We start from the raw sequence: 23,470 nt of genomic DNA, 5'->3' as shown, positions 1-23,470 counted from the left end.
GAAAGCATTGCAGGGATGGATAGGAAACTTAAAATGCCCCAACAAATTCTCTTTTACTACAGGTTAATGCTGTATATACTGTATATAGCGTATTTAATGTATATTAACTGTTTATACTGTAACAAAGAGTACAGAAAGCATAATTTGGTTAATGAGGATTTTGTCTGTAAACCATTCTTTGTCTTGAATCACTTCAAAATCCATCTGGCAGTATAAATTTCCTGGCTGCCTCCAAGCCAGGTTGCCAGCTTTGGACTGCAGGCAAATGCCTGCCCGTACCAAGCCAAAGCGTACTCCTCCATACAGACATCCTGTGCTGGGGAGATTAAACCCCAGAGGAAAATCTTTCTAACAGTTCTAAAAATACCATCTCTCTTCTTATTCTTCTCTGCCAAAACAAATTACTAATATTTGCCCTATGCAAAGACTCCAATAGCATTGCTACTGGGAACTCAGCTGCTCTGAGACCGAAAATACACCCAATAAATCCAATAAAAAAAGCACAGAGGAGCAAAAAAGAGGGTATTATTCTAGTACACTTCAGGTACATGAGCATGCAACTGTCGTGCAGTTACAGGGAGATGGACAAGATGACCTCGACTATATGTCTTTTCTTCTCTATCAGAAAGTGTTATGGTTCTATAATTAGATCAAACAAAGTCGTACTTTCTTCAGCCTGCAAGTGGTGCCAAGTGTTATCAGTAGGGAAAGGCAGGACATTTAAACCACTCAGGCAGGTGAAGTCACTGTCACTGATATTATTTTCCCGAGTGCTGATAACGGCTGTTCAGCTAATCCAGTTCATAGACTGCTTTGCTATATTGTAATGATATTTGCACCCCTGGAAGACAGCCACCTGCTATTGAAATGATGCTTGATAATGTTTCTGTACCAGTTCTGCTTCAATTGACCTGACTGCAGTGTTATCAAAATGTTCAGTTTATAGAACCTAAGCTATATTTGGTGTCTCCTTGACGGAAAAGAAAAATCAGCCCCTAAACATAGTCACCTTAATGCATAAGTTATAGGTGACACTTTTCTTGAATGCAAGAGGGAGCAATTTCACTTTGGAGGCTCATTTTCTTTCCACTGCTATTTTAAAGCTACAGGTTGCTAATGGAGTGTCCTTCACTTCTGCACAGAGCAACCCTCGTGTTTGACCCCATCTCCTTGATTACAGACTGGGTGCAGGCCAATGGGTGGGCTATGGAGTGAGTTTGTATTAACGTAACTCAGAAAGCGACTGATCCCATTTTTAACATAAAGCCCTCAAACTCAGAAAGATATAGAGAAGCCTAACAACCCAGCTGTTGACAAAAGAAGTGCTGTATAATACAGTATGTTGACAAATGGCCTACTGACGTGTAGCAAAACCTTTGTGCCTTACTGAGTTCAGGTGAATCGGGGCCAAATTTGGTAGAGTGCCTGATAGGGGAAGTTGCAAAAAGGAGATCCTAGTCTGCTCTGACCAGCATGTAGCCACGCCTTGTTTACGTTAACAAACCATTTGGTATGGTAGGAGTGGATCCGTGAATTGAAACAGTTGGGTTTGAGACACCTGCATTGACCTTGTTGTTCAGAGATTTTGCTTTGGCCAAGGTTTAGGCTGCTCGCTTGGAGCAGTTGTCCCCACCACACACGTGGCTCAAAGGTGTTTGCAGGATCAGTCATTAGTTTAGACCTTTATGTTTCCATCAGTGGTTGGAGCACATTTGGCATGCACCAAGGGCAGGTATTCTCCTGTGGTTTCCCTTGAAAGAAAGCCAGCTGCGTGCACCAAAGCTGCTCCATGAACCAAGCCAACGTGCAGAAAGTGGAGAAGGCTTTTAGGTTTGCTTCAAAAGCTTGCTACTGCTTTGATCCAAAATACTAATGCAGAGACAGCGACACTCTCTGAAGAACCCCTGCTTGAGGCCTGATTTTTATTTCTAGTATAAATTAAGAAAAAAATAATTAAAAAACATCGCCTCAAACTTAGCTGTTTTAAGTTTCTCATCTCTGCTACAATTAATTTCCTTTTGCCTTAAGATTCTCTTGTATGAGGTGCCCTGGCTGAAATGATTTGACTACAGATGCTGTTATACCAGAGCAATGATTACACTGTACTTAAACACAAGGTTCCAGAATCTGATAAGAGCATGTCAGCAGCTTTTGTGGTCCTAGAGTCCAACCAACCCTATGAGCCCTTTACAACTCAAAAGACTAGAAGACACGAGTCTTATTTCAATGAAAGCAAGATGAACACAAACACGGGGGTCCACTGTTGTGCATGAGAATACTAACTCAGAATTCCCATCTGCTTGTTTTGCTTGAACTTGCAGATAAGGGGAAAAAACAAGCTTAAATTCCACTTAAAACCATGGCACAATCAGACAATATGTGGCCCTTGCCTTTCCTCCAGTAACTTTGAAAACCTTCTTCATAATCTGCACACTGACACTCATTGTAAATGGAATTCATCCCAGTGCAGAGTGCTAGTCAGGCTCCTAATTTTTGCCCAAGGGAGTGCAGAGAATCATAAGCAGGTTTTCTATGCAGGGTTGAATTTCATCCAAAATTAGATGCCAGTGTCACATCACTACATTTCAGGGCAATGCAGCTAATTATCAAATGCAGGATCTGAGGAGAAATGAGGTAGCATCAGAAAATGTCTTGCTGAGCGATTAGTGTAAAACAAAAAAAGATTTTTTTGTTCGATATATGATAAACTTGTGGGCAGAAGTGTAATTTCTGAATAAAGTAATATATGAAATGGGCTGGGCTTGTGCCTGTTGTATGAATATCTCGTTTGCTTTGTCACTTTCGTTTTCCATTATTTTATTGTATCCTGACTCCTTTTTTGTTTATGGGAAATATAAGCATGACATTAATTTCATTATCCAATTCTGCATGCAAGCGTGTATTACATTTGCAAATGAAGAAGGGTTAAGGAGAAGCAAATTCGGTAAGAGGGTTTATTATGCATGCATAACCAAGCAAGTGCTTGCTTTAGAACAGTACATCTTGAACAGTTGCGATAAGGATTGCCAGGATTTAAGTATGAGTTTTATGAATAGAAATTTTTAAAAAGTAATTACTATAGAAATTACTTCAGTTCATTGACCTCTGCATGTTTTATCTTGAGTAACACCACAAATTGTGATATTCATTATTAGACTGAGTTAAAATCTGAAACAGAAAAAACAAGGGACAAATGTGGGTATTATTAAAATATGTAACTTGTCGTAAACAATCATTATTGTAAGTAGCCTCCTCTTTTATGACATCTTAAGTAAAAATGAAAAGAACGGCTAAAAGATATTTTTCAGCACTAAAAGCAAAAGCGAGTATCTTGAGACCAAGAATTTTGTACATTCAAACTAATCTAAAATACTTGTTCCCGTAAAATCTGCACATTGCTGTAAATTCCAAGATACTAATACCGTGCATGAAGTGATGGAACCATAGGTTTACTTGAAGTGATTTGTGAAAACGCAGCTCATTAGCAGAGCCAAGTTGGTAGCAGAGATAGTAGTAACACTATTTCTTCTTATGGCATAGTATAATGTTGCAACATTATTTAGATTTAGTGATGCCAACTTCTGTTTCTTGTAAAGTCGTGCTTATGTATCTGAGCTCTGTTTTTAGTTTATAATGCAGGTGGCCTATCTTCAGTGACACAATATTATATAAAGGATACTAATGTAGAAATCAGTCATAAAATTAATACATGTAATGGAATATTGTGGCCTGAAATATCAGTAGCCATTTCAAACAATATATTTCTATATTTTATAGAATATAGTCAATACAGTAAAACCAATACTGGTAATATTTATTGATATTAATATTAGCATTAACTTGATAAATATAGCATTATAATTTTATTATATTATTGTACTATTGATATAATAGTATAATAGTAATATGTATGTAATATGTATATTATATTAAATGGAACCATAGTATAGTTTCATAGTTATACTATATATACTATACTACATAAATTATAAACACTACATAAACTAAACAGAAATGTTGAAGCATGTATATCAATACGCTAGGTTTTTTTTTCACCTAGGTAATTAGTATGAAGTTTTTATTTCTTTCATCTTCCATGGTTATGTTTTCTCCTTCCTCATTTTCCCTGGTGCTTTGTCAATTGTTCCTTTATTTTCCAACCATCTTCATCTTCTTCAGCTATTTCTGGCACAACCACAAACCTGCAGGTAAATCTTATTTATGTTATCTCACTGCTTGGTTTCACTTTTTCCATAGTGCTAGAAGCATACAGTGCTGTACTGAGCTCCTCTGTCCTCCCAGTGATTAGAAGAGGGATGTGAATAAATGCAATGCCATGTTCCCAGCTTGATCAGAAAACTGACCTTATGTGGGCAAGGCGTGAAAGCGGGGCCAACAACTTTGTGAGGAATTGCTTAGCTGTTTAACTTCAGGAAGGCATTCAAATCCCTGAAGGAAGGGCACATAAGGCTCCATTTTGGTATTTCCTAACAGCCTCTCATTCAACGTGCTGGATTTATGCTGGGCTCACAATAGGCAGCTGTGATGCCCAGTTCAGCTCTACACGATCCAGGATGCAGCAAGGCACGTACAAGTTCAGTGCTGCAAAGTCGAGTATGGTGAGGCCAAAGCCCTAGCACTGCGTTCAGTGTGGGAGTCAGTCAGGCTTCAGAACAATGTTTTGAATATTAAATATAAGCTTATGCAACCATATGACAAATAGACTTAGAGATGAAGACAGAGATGACCATATAAATCACGTATGGACATAGTTGCTTTTTGATTTCCCTATATAAAACATACACAGTAATTCTGGAAAAAGCTTGTCACAGTTATTCTACTAGAATAGAATAACTAACTATTCTATTCTATTTTGTACTGAATATACAAAAATATCTTGTACTGAATTCGTGACTAGAATTTACTACATAGAGGTCACTAAATATGGTTGAGTGTCCAGTATGTAAGAGCCGTGTTTGTCTCAAATAGGGAAAAAGAAAATTTGCAGGACAGCAATAACTGCTAATATGAAGTTTGACTCTCACCTGGTCACCCCTGTTGTGATGCAAATGAAGGCCTGATTGTTTTTAAATCACTACAGAGTTGCTTCCCAAATGGTCTAGTCATAGCCCTAATGAATTGAGTCAGAACTTCTGCTTTAGTAATTTCATACAGCATAGGACTTGTATTAAAAACTGAGGGGAATATCTCTAAATACAGGCAATGAGACCGGACAACAACATTATTTCTTGGATATTTCTACAGTGCACTTGTGTTATTCCGTACATGTGGGGGGGATGGCTGTGAATGCTTGCACTACTGAGAGTGCACGTCCTGCCAGACAGCTGTTGATATTAGTGTGAGCCAGCTCAGAGGAATCCAGCTTCACATTAACACATCAAATCTTGTAATGGCCAATTTTCTGTTGGATTTTTCTGACAGTATATTGACAGTGTAACAGAAAGCTGCTCAGGGATGAAAGTTAGACCAAAATCACTGGTGATGGAAATGAAGTATCAATGGGATGTATACAAAATAATGAGGTTTAGAGACTGAGGCAGTGGAAAGTTTGTGCAGAAGGGAAGTAATTAACAGAAGAGCACCATATAAAATAGCTCCCCTAAACTTATGAATATACTTGCTATGCAAAGCTTTTTTTTCACCTGACCATCCACATTAACTCTTTGTTAAACTTTTCACTCATATTGTAAGTACCAATTCAGCCTGAATTAACCAATAGTTTAGAAATTACATTAATATTGATTAGAGGCATATACATGGTGTTACACAAACCCGTGAGTGTGGCCCCCAAACTCTCTCATGCTGTAGCCATTCAGTGAAATCTCAATGTCCTAGAGGACTACGTTGCTGCTACAGTCATAGAATGTCTTGAGTTGGAAGGGATCCATAAGGATCATCGATTCCAACTCCCTGCTCCTCACAGGACTACCTAAAAACTAAACCACATGACTAAGAGCATCATCCAAATGAAAATTACTGTTCATTTGCTTCTGCTTTCACACATACAGTTACGTAACCAAATACTATTCTAGTCAAGCCAGTGGCAAGCCAGTGATTATATGCAGGTTTTTTGTTTGTTGTATTTTAATCAAGAACAGGCAGTTTACTATGTAGGTTTTAAATACTGGGAGGAAATGTCTCATCATTAATTCATTGAGTCCATCTATTTTAATTAGATCAAGAGTTAGCTCACACACTTGTATTCGTACTCATTAAGGAAATGCAGCATCAAATCTGTTATCTAATAAGATTGTGCACAGTTTTATAACACAGGTGGTTGTGCTAGCAGGTTATCTAAAATCAAAGTTATGAAGTACTTCTGTTCACTTACGTAGCACTAAAATCATTAAACATTCAATGCAAAATCACGGTTCAAAAATAGAGAATAATCCAGATAGTCCATACTGGATATAAATTCAGTCAGTTTTTAAGAAGACTCACTCTTAAGGAATGTGACACTGTAAGGCAGGAAATTTAATGATGGTACTCTTAGAGTTGAGAACTCCACGTTTGTATTTATAATAGGTGACGGTGAAGCCAGAACTCTTGTTTCAAGTTGAGAGACACCAGCCTAGCTCATTTTTCTGAAATCAAGACCCTCTAACGTTGCACTGTGTTCAGTAAATTCATGGGATTAATTGACACCCCAGGAGGCCTCATGAAACAGCATCAGGCCGTAATCAGCCACTTGATTTGGTGTCTCAGGAAGCCTCAGGTCTCCGCGGCAGCACTAGAAGTGCTCGTTAAGTCTGGGTAATGTATTCCCAACCAAGTATTGGTGGCAGAATTAGCTCTATGTTGTACAGTGTATTCATTTGAGAGGAGATGAGGATGGATCATCTTTTATTTGGTCAACAAAGTGTCTATTTAAGATCTTTTGTGCCCCGGACACTGACATATTTATTTTAAATTGCATGTTGTATTCTGCAATGCTATTCCTCATACCAACAATCATGTATGGTGAATTCAAGAGCACAATAGATGTTTCCTATCAATTTGGTACCATATTAATCTGTTACTCAAAAACAGCACAGCAGAAAAAAAATGTAGTCTTTGATTACAAACAGGTATTCTTTTCCTTTTCCACATCTTGGGTTTTTTTTTTTTAAATCTGCCTCTGCAAGAATATGCTCCCTGTCCCTGTTAATAATTTTAATAATCTCAGGAAATCTAAATTTTATCTCCTCTTTTGTTTATTTTTCCACTTATTATGCTTGTTATAGCTCCCATTAGAATCAGTAGCAATTAAATTTTAAGTATGGAGGTGCTGGACAGAGAGTGAATTAATGTCTTTGGTTAATAATTGTTTTCTACAGTCAACAATCAAGTGTCCATGTTAATTCTTTAGAGATGTCAGTAACAACTGTCTTTTTTTTTTTTTTGTGGGCATATTCCTAAGTCATCACATAGAAGTAATTTTGGAAAGTAGTTGTTTCCCTTTGGGTGCAGGGGATACTACCGGGAACTGTAGCATGTGTAAAACTGCAGAGTTAATAAAAAAAGTATATAGAATTTTGCAACTCACATGAATGCATTTGGGGAGGGGCAGAGGAAGAGAGGTATATGGGTGTGTAAATAATCTTCCTTTTTCCATTTGGATTTAGAGCAATTTGGAATTCTTTCTTTTTCACTTGGATAACCTCAAGTGCTGAGGAAAGCTAAAACTTTCATAAATCAATGTTTTGGGCTTCAGTTGAAAAAAAATCCAAAAATGCAAAAAGGGATGCATGAAAAGCTAATGTGCAGAAATACCTTGGTTTCTGGTTAAAAACATGTCATCAAGTGCTACACAATGCAATGACGAAGCAGTATTTTATGGGGGAAATTTTAAGAGAAGGTGAACTGTATAGATATAATTCAAATGTATGAGTAATGCTTAGACTGTAAGACATTTTTCTGAAGTAGATTTCAAATATACATAATATAAGAAAATAAATTGACCAATCTGGATTTACTAAAAGTTTATTAATATTTTATCATAAAATTAACATTTATTATCTGTTGCTATGAGCAGTAGAAACTCACTAATATTAGACATCATATTGCATCATTTATGATATTGAATTAGCCTACATGAACTAGCTTTAATATTATGGTATCTGCAAAGAAAGAGTCAAACAATATTAAAAGAGCGAGGATGTAAATGTTTAATGCTATTGGTATTAAAGACTATAAAAAGCTATCTGATATGATTAGCCTGTATTTTATGAAAAAGACACTTAATTAAAAAAAGGTTCTAACAGCCACAGATAAGTTGTGTGATAACTATTCCTGTGCTCCTAACAAATGCTGTCGTTTCCTACACAGTTACTGCATGATCAATATCATTATTGTAAAGTGCTTTTAGCTAACTCAGAGATGAAAGACACTGCATATAAGGTAAATTCTGTTGTGTTCTATAGAAGAAGGCTTTAGGTCAAAGCGTGCAAAGATCTTAAATTATGTCAAGTAGGTTTCATCTGAAAAGAGGTGTCAGACAAAGAAATACAACATCATACAATCTATTAAATGCAGTGCTGGAACATGCATTGTACTCTAAAAATTGCAATCGGAAAAATGAGAATGGTAAGTGATAAATGGAGGACTAACTCTTCAGATTAATTGATAATACCTTATCAGAAAAGAGGTAAAAGAAATGATCACTTGAGAGGAGGAGAGAGGAAGTAGTATGAAATAGGGAACAAATTGAAGGAATTGACTTTAAATGGAAAGCAGACAATAGTGTCACAATCAGATTCACTGAAGGACTTACATTTGTGCAGAGAAGCAGGACTATAAGGAAAAAATGAGTGATGTATTTTTTTTTTCTCCTTCTGCGTAACAGGAACAGTTCTTCTGTCCAACTTATAAAAAACATTTCTATTCCATCTACATTTTAAGACAGTCATATTGCAAGATAATTTCACTGAAGCCTTACTAGGGAATCTAGATTTACAGCAGTCACACCAGTCCCCATATCTGCAGAGTAGCTGGAAACATTCTGAGATCCTCTATAATTTTCTATCTTTTGAGTCTTACCCATGAATCTCTTAGAATTTGCTTTTAAACCTCTAGGATATAATCCTAACAGTAATAAAAGCACATTCATTTCCACTATTATCCCAGAAATTGTTTCAGCCTCTACAACCGTGTCGCAACCTGACAGTTCTGATGACCTTTGGCCTTCAGTCACATCCTTCATCTTTTGGGGGCTGTTGCTCTAGTTTCAGAATGACAACAGTTCTGGTGTTTTGTTGTTTGTTTTTTTTAACAGCAGAGTCAGTATTTGGAAATTGTTATTTAATTACTTCATAGCCAGAAAATACTTTCAAAATAATAAGTTAAATGCTAATCATAGCACTAATACAGGACAGATTAACAATGAAGCTCAGAGATAAAAATCAGGCAGCACCACATGTCATTAGCAGGTTTAGTATAACTGTAGATTTTCCTAAATCTTCAATTGAAATATAGTTTTCTATTAGCATAGTCAACCAAACCACACCATATATTCCCCTTCATAAATGTATTGTGCTCCATCTTAAAATGACACCCCCTACTTCAACGTGAAGACTGTTCTTAAGTCTGTTCCACTGATGATGAGAAGCCTTCTGGATTCCAGCCTAAATATAGTGAAGTTTTTAGGTACCGTTTGGTCTTTATGCTTGAGTGTATTTCCCTGTCTCTTTTGGAAATTCCGCATTTGCTGTATTCAAATATTATTTTTATTTTTTTTTTACATTTGCACCTCACTGGTTGGTTAATACATAGGAGCAGATCCTTCATCATCTTCTGTTTCAACCAGGGGTTGCCCTGACCCAGGTGCAGAACCTTGCACTTGGCCTTGTTGAACCTCATGAGGTTCACATGGCCCACTTCTTGAGCTTGTCCAGGTCCTTCTGGATGGCGTCCTGCACCTCAGGCGTGTCAGCCGCACCACTCAGCTTGGTCTCATCTGCAAAATTTTGGAGTGTGGACTCAATCTTACTGTCTGTGTCATTTATGAAGATATTAAACAGTACATGTTCCCATATGGACCCCTGAGGGACACCACTCGTCACTGAGCTCCACTTTATCTCTTCATTTTCTGAAATGGATGTTTTAGCTTTCTTCCCTATTTGTGTTATTTCCATTCTAGTTATAATATCCTCCTTGAGCTGGTTATTTATCCTAGAACTCTTGTTTCCGCACTGTATGTCATTCCAGGCAGTTTTGTTCACTTAAAGAAATTACATTTTGCTAATTACTTCCTTCAAGCTCTTTAAATATATCCCTTTGCAATAAAAAATGATCTAAACTCTCAAATTCATTTTATTATATATTTCTTTTAAAATTAAAATGAACACATACAATTTTATACGTAACTTTCAGTTAGGTACCTAATTCCCTTTGCAGGTCAACTCTTGATCACATTTTCAGAACATCTAATAGGTGCAGCTGCTAAGTTCCACTGAATTCTGCAAATGAGGGGGAAAATGTTGAATCACACTGAGATGTTTGAAAAATTCCCTCTATATCCACAGCAAAGATTTTCAGTGGTTATATGCTCCATTTATAAAACTGAAAAAGTGTTTACATGATCTCAAAGTACAAGTCCTTTATAAAGTTACCAGAAGCAGTGATGTGTCTTAGAATATAAAAGATTTGCTGAAGATCTGAATAGCCCTGCTGGTGTTTTTCTTTGAATTCATATGTTCTATAGGCTGATTCCAGTCAGCGCTGATGATTTTGATAGTAAACAAGTTAGGAGTAGGTTTATGACTCCTTAAAGTTACAGCTCTCTATCTGTCCTGTTAGTTCCAGGCATGTAGGACCTGCTAAAAGCATTGCACTTCTCAGGTCTCAGCATTATAGTAGCAAATGGAAGTGCATATAATTGAAAATGGTGCAGTAATTGTCTGAGTGTGAAAAATGTGAAGATGTATTTATTCGCAGAAGTTAGGAGCTGCCCTCTAAAAGTCAGCTGAGAATGACAGTACTTACTGCTTTTGAAGAAAAAGAAAAAAGTCCTTTGCAATAGATAACTCTGTAATTCCTCACTGTAGAACCCACACTGGCAGAAACTATGCCTAGAGTTTTCAAGGTGGAGAATGGCAGAACACGTGTGAGGCAAATGAAAATATTCTGTATTGCTGGCTATTGCAGCTGAACAAAATCGCTTTTAATTCTATCTCCACAGCTAAACTTCTCTAGCAAACTCTTTAGGTAAGACAGCAGAATCTTCTCCAGGGCATTCAGGGAAAAGTTCATTAATTCAACCGTCCTGATGCTCAGTTGCTTATCCTAGTATCTGGACATTTGTGTGGTTCTCAAATTTCACACTGCACACAAGTGCTTTGATTACTTCCTGCATTCTATCACCTGCCTAACGAGTTTTAGAGATCTTTTAAAATCTATTTCACTGTAGCTGCAGAAGAAAAGATATGAGGGCATAAAAATTATGTGCAGTTATCCCAAGCATTGGTGAATGAAGAAGTGGTGAATGAGCACTCAAAATGGAAGTTCTACAATTGCTGTCTCTACCCACCCATGTGCAGATCCCGACCACCCAGAGATGTTCTCCACCAGACCAGGCAGTTCTACAGATTTCCCTCAAAAAAATGTTATTTTCAAGTGTTCACATGAATGATCCAATGAAAATATGAATTAGAGGTTGAAATCTAGTTTGCCTAATTTAAGCACGTAACTCACTTTAAAGCTCTTACTCCTACTGTCCTACTCAAGGATCTCCCAAGTTCATCTCCATCTTTCTCAAATTGTGGGGACCAAAACTGCCTCAAAGGCTACATCTGCATTTTGATCTGCCCCAACAAGCAGGCCTAGTCTCTCAGGCCCAGTGATGTAGAAAAAAACTGTCAGTCACACAGCATCTCAGGGCAAACAGGTTATGTCCATACTTGACCTAAGTCTCCTCAGGTCTGGATGGTACTCTTAGGTATAATTATTATATTTGTTTTTATTTCAGTCTGTCTGAAAAAGTCTGAGGGCTATGTTAAAACACTGCCTGGGTAGTTCTTTTGTGGCCCGATGCTGCATGTGTGTTTATGGCATGCAAGTGTTACTTGCCTTGGGGAAGGTCATAAGGTGGGGGTGCCTGGGGGAATGCAGTTCGATGGTTGTTGGAAAACTATACAGGGCATGGAAAGCCTGGTGAAGCCTCATCCTTGCTGCCTGTAGAGTGTGGTCCCTGAACTGAATGTTATTCTAGAGCTGCACTCATTTTAATCTCAAAGGGAACTAGCAAGTTTACTCCAAAATGAAAGCCTGAGAATGAACTATCATACACGGAGTGGGGATGATGGAGGGCCAGGTTCCAGGAGCCAAGTTATTTGCCGGTGTAGATGTATCCAATAGTATTTTACAGCTGACATTTCACCAATACTGAATCAAGTGGAATCATTACCCTCAGCATCTTACATATAACACTACTATTAACATGTCAGCATGTGATTTGCCTTGACTTTCATTGTTGACTTTCATTTAATTTCTTTTACACTCTAACCTTCTGGACCTTTTCCCTTGCATTTGTGTTTACTCAGCTATTCACAATCTAGTATTGGTGAATGTGATTTCCCCCTCCAAAGTGCAGCACTTGACACATGTCTTATTGAATTTTATCTGATTTCAGATCATATCTCAAGATTATTACAGTAATTTTGAATCCTGATCCTGGTCCCTAAAGCATTTGTATACCCTGTGCTGTTAATTAGTATCATTCATAGATTTCATACATAATCACAGTTCATTTTGTCATCTAAGTCACTAATGAAAATGTACTTAAAATTCTTCGATGCAGAATATAATTCTGTAGCTTATTCATGTGCTTGTATTTGTCCTACTTCTCCTTTAACCTCTAGTCTGAGAATCCCCAAGAGGCACCTCAGTAGTTGCATCAGTATTTAATACTTGCACTCATATCTAATCTGGTTCACAGAATTATATTTAAGTTATCAAACTCGAACAACTCTGATATTGCTTATGTCCCCAAAGAGGGAGTACTCTGTCACTTAGTGAGCTCTGCATTAATGTGAGTTAGCTGTTCTGTCACTAATTTGGCATTCCAATTTAGAAATAGGTGACCAAAAGTGGGCTAATGATGTTATATGTTTCTCATCTTTTATTTAGAAATTTGTAGAAATCCATGGGTTTATAGAAAACTGTCTGAAAGCGTTACTGTATCAAGTGACCTACTTTTCACCTTAGTCCATTTGAACATAGCAGATATATTTACTATCAGTTATTGAGGCAGGCAATGTGGTATTGCTTTGTCTAGATCAGCATACTTTAATGGCCATGCAGTCCATTAAATATCTCTTACAGGCTCTGGATTTAATAAATGATTTCTAATTGACTAGGTGTCAGTGGCAACATTCTAGAAAACTCAGTTACATGGGATTTTTCATTGATTTTCCCTATATTAGAAAATGAAATGTCAGATACCATTAATTGCATTTTCACAATAAGAAGCATACTGCAAAAGTAGTTGTTAAGTGAAAGCACTTCCAGCCTAACGCGCAGTAGAAGTATTCTTTTTAAATTAATCCAATATATAAACATTTATTACAGTTATGTGCCTCTGTAGGCCAAATTGATGTGAATGTAATTACAATCTATAATATGAAGCCATTTTGCAGGCTTCTAGGAAAAAAAATGCATTCAAGTATATTCTGCACTCATTTACCCTTATACAGTATACTATCTGCATCCAGCAACATAGAACCCATGGTTTCTAGGCGTTCTTACATACAATGACTGCATCATCCCTGACACCAGCTTGCACTTACTGTTGTCCATGACTCAAAGACAGAACTGCTAACTTATGTTAACTTATAAGTATACACATGTTTACCCAGGCTATATGTCATTAGGGAGTAGCATATGGTCCAGAATAAAGTTTATGAGACTGTGACGCATATATTCATTACCATTGGTGGTCCCCAGTTCAAAATACATTGGTGCATCTTTCCCTCTTTCCTGTGTCTGCATTGGTGTGGTCAGGTCTTCATGATCACATATGTTTTCTACAGATGTAATTCTACAGATTTGCTTTCACGTGATTGCATTTATTATGCCAGTATTGACCACCGGTCTCTAAAGTCCTAGGGAGATTATATTAGCAGTCTGGATGTGAAAATTCATTTGACTATGCACAATTTACTGTAGTGCTAGAGGTTCGTATGCTTTTGTAGAGAAAGAAAAATCCATGACCTTTCTAAAGTATGTGATGTAGCATTCAATTTCCCTGCATCTGATCGATAAGCAAGCAGGAAATTATATCTTTTGCCATGGTAGACAAGCATAATTAAGCAATAAGGCAATGGAGGTAGTTGTGATTATCTTAGGATGCACCTGGGAGCTGCCTTGTTGCTATTTTAAAACATCTTTATGCTAAGGGAACTGTATTAATTTCTGCTGAGAAAGATAAAGTTGGTGGTTTGGAATGTTCATGAGCAGCAGTTTCAGTTGTGCTTCACAGAGAGTAATGTGGTGTGCTCACCCCAAACAATTAGGCTTCTCCTTCAGCAGAAGTGAAGATGGAACAGACTGTAAACATTTAATTGACAGTTCAGACCTAGGAAAAAAAACACAAAACAAAAACAACCAAAAAAACAATTATGCTTTGGCTGGCTGCCGGTGAGTGCAAAACTTACATTTTTACCAGTTTAGAATAAAAATATGTTGCCCCCAACACTTGACTTCCAGGCAAGACATCTATGCATAATTAATGCTATTGCATCCACATTCTAATTTATGCATTTTAATTATACCAAAGGCCCAGTGAATAATTAATGCTAGCAAAACAATGGGTCTGAAGCATAAGCTGAAAAGTATCACTTTTTAATGGGCTTTGTAGATTTAAATAACTAATGAAAGCTATTTAACTATTTGATTGCGAGAATATTTCCCCCTGATACAATCAAGTATAACTACCATTAATGAGCAGCCTCTCAAGTGGAGAAATGTTAGCTCAGGCTACCTGTCTTCACAATTGGCCAGTCTGAATATACCACAGTACACTAACCTGCCTGAGCCATATGCATGCAGGAAAGAGATTCATTTGGATGTTTGCCCTGTGGGAGGGACTGACATGTCATTGGCATCACCTGTAAGATGTAAAATCAAAATTCCAGGCACAAAATTCCTCTTTGACCTCCTGCCTTCAAGCAGGTCAGTTCATGCAAGTTTCATGGGGAGAGTTAGAACTGAATATAAAGAAATACAATATAGAATTCATTATCCCTGAGTTCAGCGATCTAAGAATTAAGGATGTAGGCCAGGTTAGTAATTTAGAGCCTTGCAGTGGTCAGTGGAGAGAGATAGCACCTCTGGAGAGTTTCATCTCATCCTAAAATAGGTTTTTTAAATAGGTGGGATTAATCGCCATTTGGCAGTGGCTATCATTTTTCTGTTTCTTACAGAGGAAGCTTAAGATACTGCCTTAGACCATACACCTAACTTCTAGACAGTCTAGTTTAGGTGAAGTTAATTTCACTAGCAATGGCAGCCTCTAAACTACCGTGTGAGAAAGACCTGCTGTCACCAACTTGATGGCATAAAGAGCAGGGCAGAGCAGAAGGAGACCCAGCACAGAGCTGTCCGAAGCTCAGTGCGTCGCATTGACAACCAGCACCACCGCTGCTTGGTCAAGTCTGAGACTTGAAACATGTGACACTCATTAAGAAAGTCCTTCCCCCTCTGAAAGGCTCAAAATGTGCTTTCCTGTTGACCTGCTGTGCCCAAAGGCTTGCCTCCACCCTGGCGTGGTCCCCAGAGCAATGCTGGGCAGTGTGATGTGGTAGGAGCAGGGTGTCCTGGATGTGCAGTATGTCCCGGGCTTGGTGTACCCTGAATTTGTCACGCAGAGGGTGGTGAAAGCACGTAGACAGCAGATGGCACTGACTGCATACCATGGGAAGTCTGGTGGCAGAAACTACCCATTTCTTTAGGTGAGTACAATAATACAGCAAGTGATGAATTACTGCAATCCCTGGCAATGTATTACATATACTCAAGTAATATCAACTTGTCAATACAAATATAAAATGAATTGCTTTTACCAACTTTTTTTGTTCATGTTTTCCATGTCAGAAGTTTGCTCTTTAAACTCTAATGTAAAATGTTTCAGAAAGTGTTGTTATAATACCAATATAATGAAGGCCTTGTAAAAGAAATAAGGTTGGCAAAGGCTGCTGCCCATTTTGAATATCAGGCCGTTGTTTAAGTGCATTAACACTTGTTTAAGTGCTCAGTAACTTTTGGCTCCTCTGTTTTAAGTTTTCTCTTTTGACTGATATTATATATTGAAATCAAAGTACTTGACTCTTCAGAGCACCCGGCTGAGTCATTAGGGAGACATAGAGGAGGACTATGTAGGAAGGAATTGTGTTCTCCCTGTTTTCAGCTGTGTTTGCCTGAGCCTGGACACGAGCTAGCGCTCTTGTCAGTGGTTGTGGTCTGTGTCGGGCAGGTGACAGTTACATTCAGTTTGGGTGGGCTGGATGGCACGTCACCTCACGCAGACATGGGGAAGGGACAGGGTGGCATGGAAAAGGTTCCTGCCGAGGTGGCTCTGCTCCAGGGAAATCTCAGCCAGCCAGAGCCAGGTGCTGCCTGGCCCTGCTGAATATTTCACAGAAGACAGAAAGCAGAACACAAAAGAAAATCTGCCTTAGTATCAGACTAAAACTAGTTTCCTTCTTCTGCGCAATAGTACCTGAAAGAGCAGACGTGTTGGTGCAAACTGGGACAGCGCTGTAAGAGTTAACAGACTAACCCTGCATACATCCACCTGGTGCCTTATGGCTTCTTCACTGCTCAGCTGTCCTGCCCAGGAGCTAGGTATCCCTGACGGTATTCCTCTACACCCCATTCCTCTCTACTTTTCTTACTACAGTACCTACAGCGGGCAGTAGGAATAATTATTCAAGAAATACAACTATTTCATGAAACCCAACTTAAACCCCAAACCTCCTTAATACGTACTTTGATACTAGGATGGAGCCTGGTGATCTAGTGGTCCTAGTTAGTCTAGTGATTTTAATGTGGGTGACAAAAACAGCTGCTGAAGCATGAGCTCATGATCTGTAGCAAAGTGTCTTCCTTTGCAGGACTATGCTGAGAAGGAGAAAGCTGCAGCCAAGGCTCTGGAGGACGTGAAGGCTAACTTCTACTGTGAACTATGTGACAAGCAGTACCACAAACACCAGGAATTTGACAACCACATCAATTCTTACGACCACGCTCACAAGCAGGTAAACCTGACAAATGTCCATGCATGTTAGAGTAGTCCATCTTCTTTCCTCGTTGATTGTGGAACGTTTGTAAATTCACTCAAGTAGAAGACAATTTAACATTTATGGTTTTTACTTCAATGTGCTATTTTTCATTAAAATAAAGCGTAAAATATTCATTGTTTTAACCTTCACCACAATTTTTTTTAAGCCTCTTTGACTGAAAGATCACTGTCTATAGTTTTAGGTAGGTGCTCAGTACCAATATTCACACTGAATTTCATATATTTAAATGTGGAATTGCTTATGAACTAGAAGGAGGGTGAAGGATCACTTCCTCAAATATCCAGGTCCCGCTTTTGGATGCAGAAGACATATGACCATGTTGTTTCAAGCTGGTTGTGCTGTTTCAAGGGCAGAAAAGCAGTTTATTTTTTTTTTAAAAGCATATGTTTCTGAAGTTGAAATCTCTGTCGCATAATGTTTCTGAGGGTGGAATACATTTTGCCTTGCATACAGAGCATAATATAAAATAATGGCTACTTTTGAACAACAAGATGTTGGATTCTTGGGAAAAGATAATAGATACTAATTTTTTGTCATTGGTTTTGTATTATCTGTATCACATCTATATGTGGTAGGTATATCCTACCCATATATACCCATTATCCTTTTATGTCTGCTTCCTGTGTCCTATTTTTCCTCCAATTTTAGCAAAATCCATATTTCAGCTGGCATTATGAAAAGAAAATGCAATTAATTCACATAAACACTTCAGAATTTGAAGAAAATTGTTTGCAAACTTCAGGAATGAGCATTTCTCAACCTCTGATGAACAGATCATATCTGCTAATCTAAGACGCAAGAAGCTAGAACATGTAACGGGATTCCACAGCTGTACCTTTTTCTCCTGTTTTTCTGCTAGCACTCACATCCATTACACAGTTCAAGTTCCCATGTGTTGTGTGCAGGGTATTAGTGTCTTCTGGGTGATCACGCTTCTGGGTGCATGGAGGTCAGGAGCTACCTTGCAAATATATGAATTATTTAGAAGCCACCGGTATTGCTGACAGAGGAGTAGAAGTAATGAATGTTGAGAAAAACAAACAGCACTAAAGGCAAAACTCCTCACTCTCACTGCAAGCAATCTTATTGTCTTTTGCAGTATTATAGAGGATGTAAATCTGCCTGGAATTTTCTGTGTGCATCTGTCACAGCACTGCATTAACAAACTGCCCAGCGTTTGCCCACCCATCATGCTGAACCATCCTGCTGAATTCAAGCAGCCCGGAGTCAGCCGTTCATGGGAGTTAATGGGACTCTTTTGGCCCATCACTCCCAAACTAGAGCTAGATTCATCTAATGTGTTTATGTATTAAATCAAAAGCAATTTCTTACATCAGTGTTCCATTAATTAATCCATAAAAATGGTTATAATAATATAAAACAATTGCTTTTCCAGATCCTAAACATGTGATTCTAATCCCTGTAAATCCCCATTTGCTGCACAAAGAATTTTTTTCACCCTTCAGCTGTTTGGTTTTTTTTTTTTAACTCATCAGAAATGCATCTGAACTCAAAGGGATCCATTCGTGCCCTTCCCTCTTCACATGCTCCCCCTGCAAAGAGGGGCTTATGCAAAGCGAAACAGCCTGCTTGCTGCACCATCTATGACTGGGTTGTTGGGCAGGCGAGGTTTTGGCAGCTTTCCGTTATAAAAGGGAATGCTTAAGCAATACAACTCTTTTTAATTTTTAGGTAAATTTAGTGCTTTAAAAGCTGCCAGACATAGTACTAGGAACTAAGAGTCTGCATGGAAATGCACGACACATACAGAATAGCAACTAGCAGTACAGGCTCACCCCGTCCTGCCCTTTCGGATATAGTTCAGAAGCTCAGTTAGCGCAGGATTAGCTAGCTATCCTCCTGATGTGACAGGGTAATTCAGTCTCTTCTCCTCTCTCGCTTCTTGACTGCTCAGCCAAGTCTGGGAACAGCATTAGTTTGCTAGGAATAGTGTGGATGCACCCTTTTCTCTGACTTTTATAGCCGGTCACAGAAGAGCCTTTATTCCTCTTACTTTTATCAGAGTGATCTTCAAAGAAAACAAGTTAATTTATGGTTTCCTGTGGTTTTAGTTAGCTTAGTTTCAAAATGTGTGTTCTGGGAGGAATAGTAACCACCAGAAAAGTTTTTTTCTCCTAAGGTATGTTTTCTGTTTCCCAGCAGAAATTTGAGGGTACCTTTAGTCATCCGCATGGATGATGTTCTAAACATCATTTTTCTAATAGAGAATAAATTAAAATTAGGGACTCTTTACACCTCAGTAACAATACAATGTAGTCCTCCCATCTGATTTCCCATCTAAATGCTACTACTAAGAAATTTGTATCAAAGTGGAAATGCTGTTTAGAGAAGATATAAAAGCAGAAAAAAGGATATTGCATTGAGTACTTCGTCATAAGCCTTTTGTTTCCCTTCCAGAGGAAACAGATTTTATTCAAAGAATTATGACTCAGATCTCTCAATATTACGGTTTCATAAAATTAATTTTGTGATCCATTTTCTTATCTATGATTTCAACCAGTTGTTAAAGCAGAAAGTATTGGGCCTCGCAGTTGGTGTAACAGGCATTGCCTTCCCTGTCCTCAGCGGACTGCAAAATGTTATGATGACAGTCTGGCCTTGTTTGTGTAACTGGACTTTCTACTGTGTTAGGCTATTCTAAAGCACTATACTCAGAGAGACTTTCTCTCTGCACACTACATATATTCATACTTATATATATAAAAATACTACATATATATGGGTACATATATACACACATATGCATACAGAATATTCTTTGACAGAACATCAAAGATCTCCTGTGCCTATATCTTCATTATCTTCTAACACTATAATGACCCTGGAGAGGTCTAATATGATTTATATATTTTTGAGTAATATTGTCTGAGTATTAAGCAGCTCTTATTTCTTCGGTTGTCTTGACAGCATTAGTCTTAATTAATGTTGCAAACATCTTTCCTGCTGTTCTGCTCTATAATCATTTTTCATTGATATTACCTGTTATTGGCAATTAATTTCTTTCAGTGCAAGGCTGGATAAAGTGAACTCAGAAAATCTGTTTGAGTGGAAGGGTGCACTCCCACCCAGCTTTACCTGAGTTCTCTGTTGTTAAGCCTGATACTTAACAAGGCTGGGGCAGGAACGTGGGTGACTTTCCTGGGAGCACCTAATCTTTCATCACTGTAGAGCCCTGTGCGTACATGTCTCATTGGCCCAGCACATACCAGCTAACTGCCTTGAAATCAACAGCTTTTTTCCTTTGTGTTGTTCCTTTGCTGTGAAATCTATGACTTTATAAAGTCCGGGGCAGCAGTCATGGGCAGTGGCACATTTGATAAATCTGCACTATCAGTCATCAAGCATCAAGATGAACGATGCTTGCTATCCATCCCTTGCTTGCCATGTTCTCTGTAACAAAAGTTAACTGCATCAGGACTGATTACCTGGCACTGTCAAAACTATCTGAACAGTGAAAAGGATAAGGGTCCTGGTGTGAATTCATTCAAAAGTGATTATTATTGTTGTGCTTTAACCCCAGCCAGCAACTAAGCACTGCACAGCTGCTTGCTCACACTCCCTCTACTGCGGGATGGGGGACAGAACTGGAAGGGTAAAAGTGAAAAAACTTGCGGGTTGAGATAAAGGCAGTTTAATAGGTAAAGCAAAAGCCGCACACACAAGCAAAGCGAAACAAGGAATTCATTCACCACTTCCCATGGGCAGGCAGGTGTTCAGCCATCTCCAGGAAAGCAGGGCTCCATCACATGTAACGATTACTTGGGAAGACAAACACCATCACTCTGAATGTCTTCCCCTTCCTTCTTCCCCCAGCTTTATATGCTGGGCATGACATCATATGGCATGGGATATCCCTGTGGTCAGTTGGGGTCAGCTGTCCCGGCTGTGTCCCCTCCCAACTCCTTGTGCACCCCCAGCCCACTGGCTGGTGGGGTGGTGTGAGGAGCAGCAAAGGCCTTGGCTCTGTGTAAGCACTGCTCAGCAATAGCTAAAACATCCCTGTGTTATCAACGCTGGTTTCAGCATAAATCCAAAACATAGCTTCATACCAGCTACTGTGAAGAAAATTAACTCTATCCCAGCCAAAACCAGCACAAGTCTGTAGATAATCAATACAGGCTGCTGCCTGAAAATATAATCTATGTGGATGTATGTTACATGCTAAGCTGGAAATTATATGGAAGTATAGATTTTTTTAACAGGGTTGCTAAGTCACATGCATCTATAAAAGGAAGCCGAATATGAGCAGAGATGTCTATTTGGTTAACGTTATTAAATGAAATCTTTCAATACCTCCAGGTCATGCATAGCATTCATCTATTCACTTAATGTTGAAGTCATTGGAGCTTTCAATTTTTGTGTAAATAATCCTTTGCAATCAGCAAGGTTTTTAGATGTCAGTAAAGGAGAAAATCACAAATCTGTTCCATGTACTGCAATATAATAATTGTGATGATAATAATAATAATAGAAACAAGCAGCATAGAAAAACAAGGCTGTATTGCCATCTTGGGGTTTCTGATGACAAAACAGGTCTTTTAGTTTTGTTGTCAAAATTTAGCCATACAGTTAAATACATCACATTCTTTCATATAAAAAAAAAAATCTAAATTTTAGTGTTCTTAAAGCAGGCAGTACTGTATTAGTAGGTGAATAGAACTTTCAGTCTATACTTGTTCACATGCACATGCCTGTATCTTAGTATTTAAATCCATGCATGCTAGCACTTGGGTATATTTTTTGCATGAAAGTCTGATTTAGTGTGTACAGCTGTGGGCACTTGCCGTTAAGCCTTTATGGTGCTTGTGGATTTAAACTCTAATTCAGGCAGAGATTTAGCTCCAGTTAAACATGAAAGCTAGCAAATATGCTTACATTTTAGCTAGCATTGCCTCTACTGCCTAGAAAATGCACAGATAATGAACACAGAGAAAGCTCCAGGAATGAGTGTAATACTGACATTTTGTTTGTCCATCTTTTGGATGTTTTCTCCAGCATCTCTATGTTTATTGGAGGAAAAGTAAGTCCTGTGTGTTGGCTCTAAGATACATCTCTCCTATCACCCAAACAATTTCCATTTGGGGGAAAGGAAACTGATTTGGCAATTTCTGAAAGATTTCACACTGGGATCTGGGAAATTAGGCAAACACGGCAACACCAAGAAACCTTCTTTTGGACAAAGTATCATATATTTAGCTGTAATCAAACAGAATGGGCTACACCATCATGAAGGTCGACTACATGTGTGTTTGTGTAGTCTCTGCTTTTTCCCTCAATATATAGGTGGACCCACCATCGCTCTTGTACTCCCACGTAGACAAGGCTAATGTCCTTCCCTGCAGACCCTGCTTCTGTTCCTCTGCATCGGGACGCTGGCCATTAAGAACTGCCTGCTTTTTTAGGGTCAGGTTGTGCACATGAGATCTGTACTCTCTGTGGCCTTCTCAGAAAATAACCTGAACGGCAAAAGACCTCAGCGTTTCTTGGTCTCAGTCAGCAAGCCGTGCTGTCTGCAGCCATCAGCATTCTGCTTCTGTAACCTCACAAAAATCACCTTGGTTTGATGCTTGTTAAGAAATACATGCATACTTCTACTAAAATTTTCACATTCGTCACATCCCTAGTAAGAAAGCCAGAACTAGAATTGTATTAAAGATAAAAGAAAAGGAGTCAAGCAAGAGAAACAGTAAAATGATGTTAGATTCCCTCAAACAGCTGGTTTATAAGTGGACTTGAAGTGATAAAGGAATTCTGTTTGTGTAGTAGTTATTGTCCTCCTATCTTTAGGTACCGATAGATTGCTACGCTCAAAAGCAACTATCACTTACACAAATAGCTATACTATGTGTGTGCAATTTGTAGGGTGTAAAATTAGGCCCAGTCCTGAAAACAACTGTGAACTTTCTAAGACGTATGCCTATAAGCAGCCCCACAAAAAGAAATGAAAATATTCAAATGCATAAAATGAAGGATGCTCAGATGTTTTAAAAGGGAGGGACTTTAGATATGAAGGTTATTACTTATTATTTATTTTTTCCATCTTCAGAACATTTACCATAAGTATCTCTAGTGAGATTAGATGCTTCTGACACATAAATCAAAATTCTGAAAGTATAATTCAATATGGTCAACAGTTTCTCAGATTTTTCCAC

The 23,470-nt window shown here is 38.3% G+C and overlaps 1 protein-coding gene across 1 annotated transcript in view; it reads left to right on the top strand.

The window, feature by feature from the left end:
- ZNF804B (zinc finger protein 804B) overlaps positions 1-23,470 on the top strand; it is a 239,445-nt gene that overhangs the window by 190,530 nt on the left and 25,445 nt on the right. Inside the window, exon 2 of the mRNA XM_054818280.1 lies at positions 17,109-17,252. Within this exon, the coding sequence (XP_054674255.1) occupies positions 17,109-17,252 (144 nt within the window). The remainder of the gene's footprint in view (positions 1-17,108; positions 17,253-23,470) is intronic.

This window comes from Grus americana, chromosome 2 (genome assembly GCF_028858705.1).
Source record: "Grus americana isolate bGruAme1 chromosome 2, bGruAme1.mat, whole genome shotgun sequence".
Classification (NCBI taxonomy): Eukaryota; Metazoa; Chordata; class Aves; order Gruiformes; family Gruidae; genus Grus; species Grus americana.
Note: the sequence above shows the minus strand (reverse complement) of the source record. Positions and strands in the feature narration are given on the sequence as shown.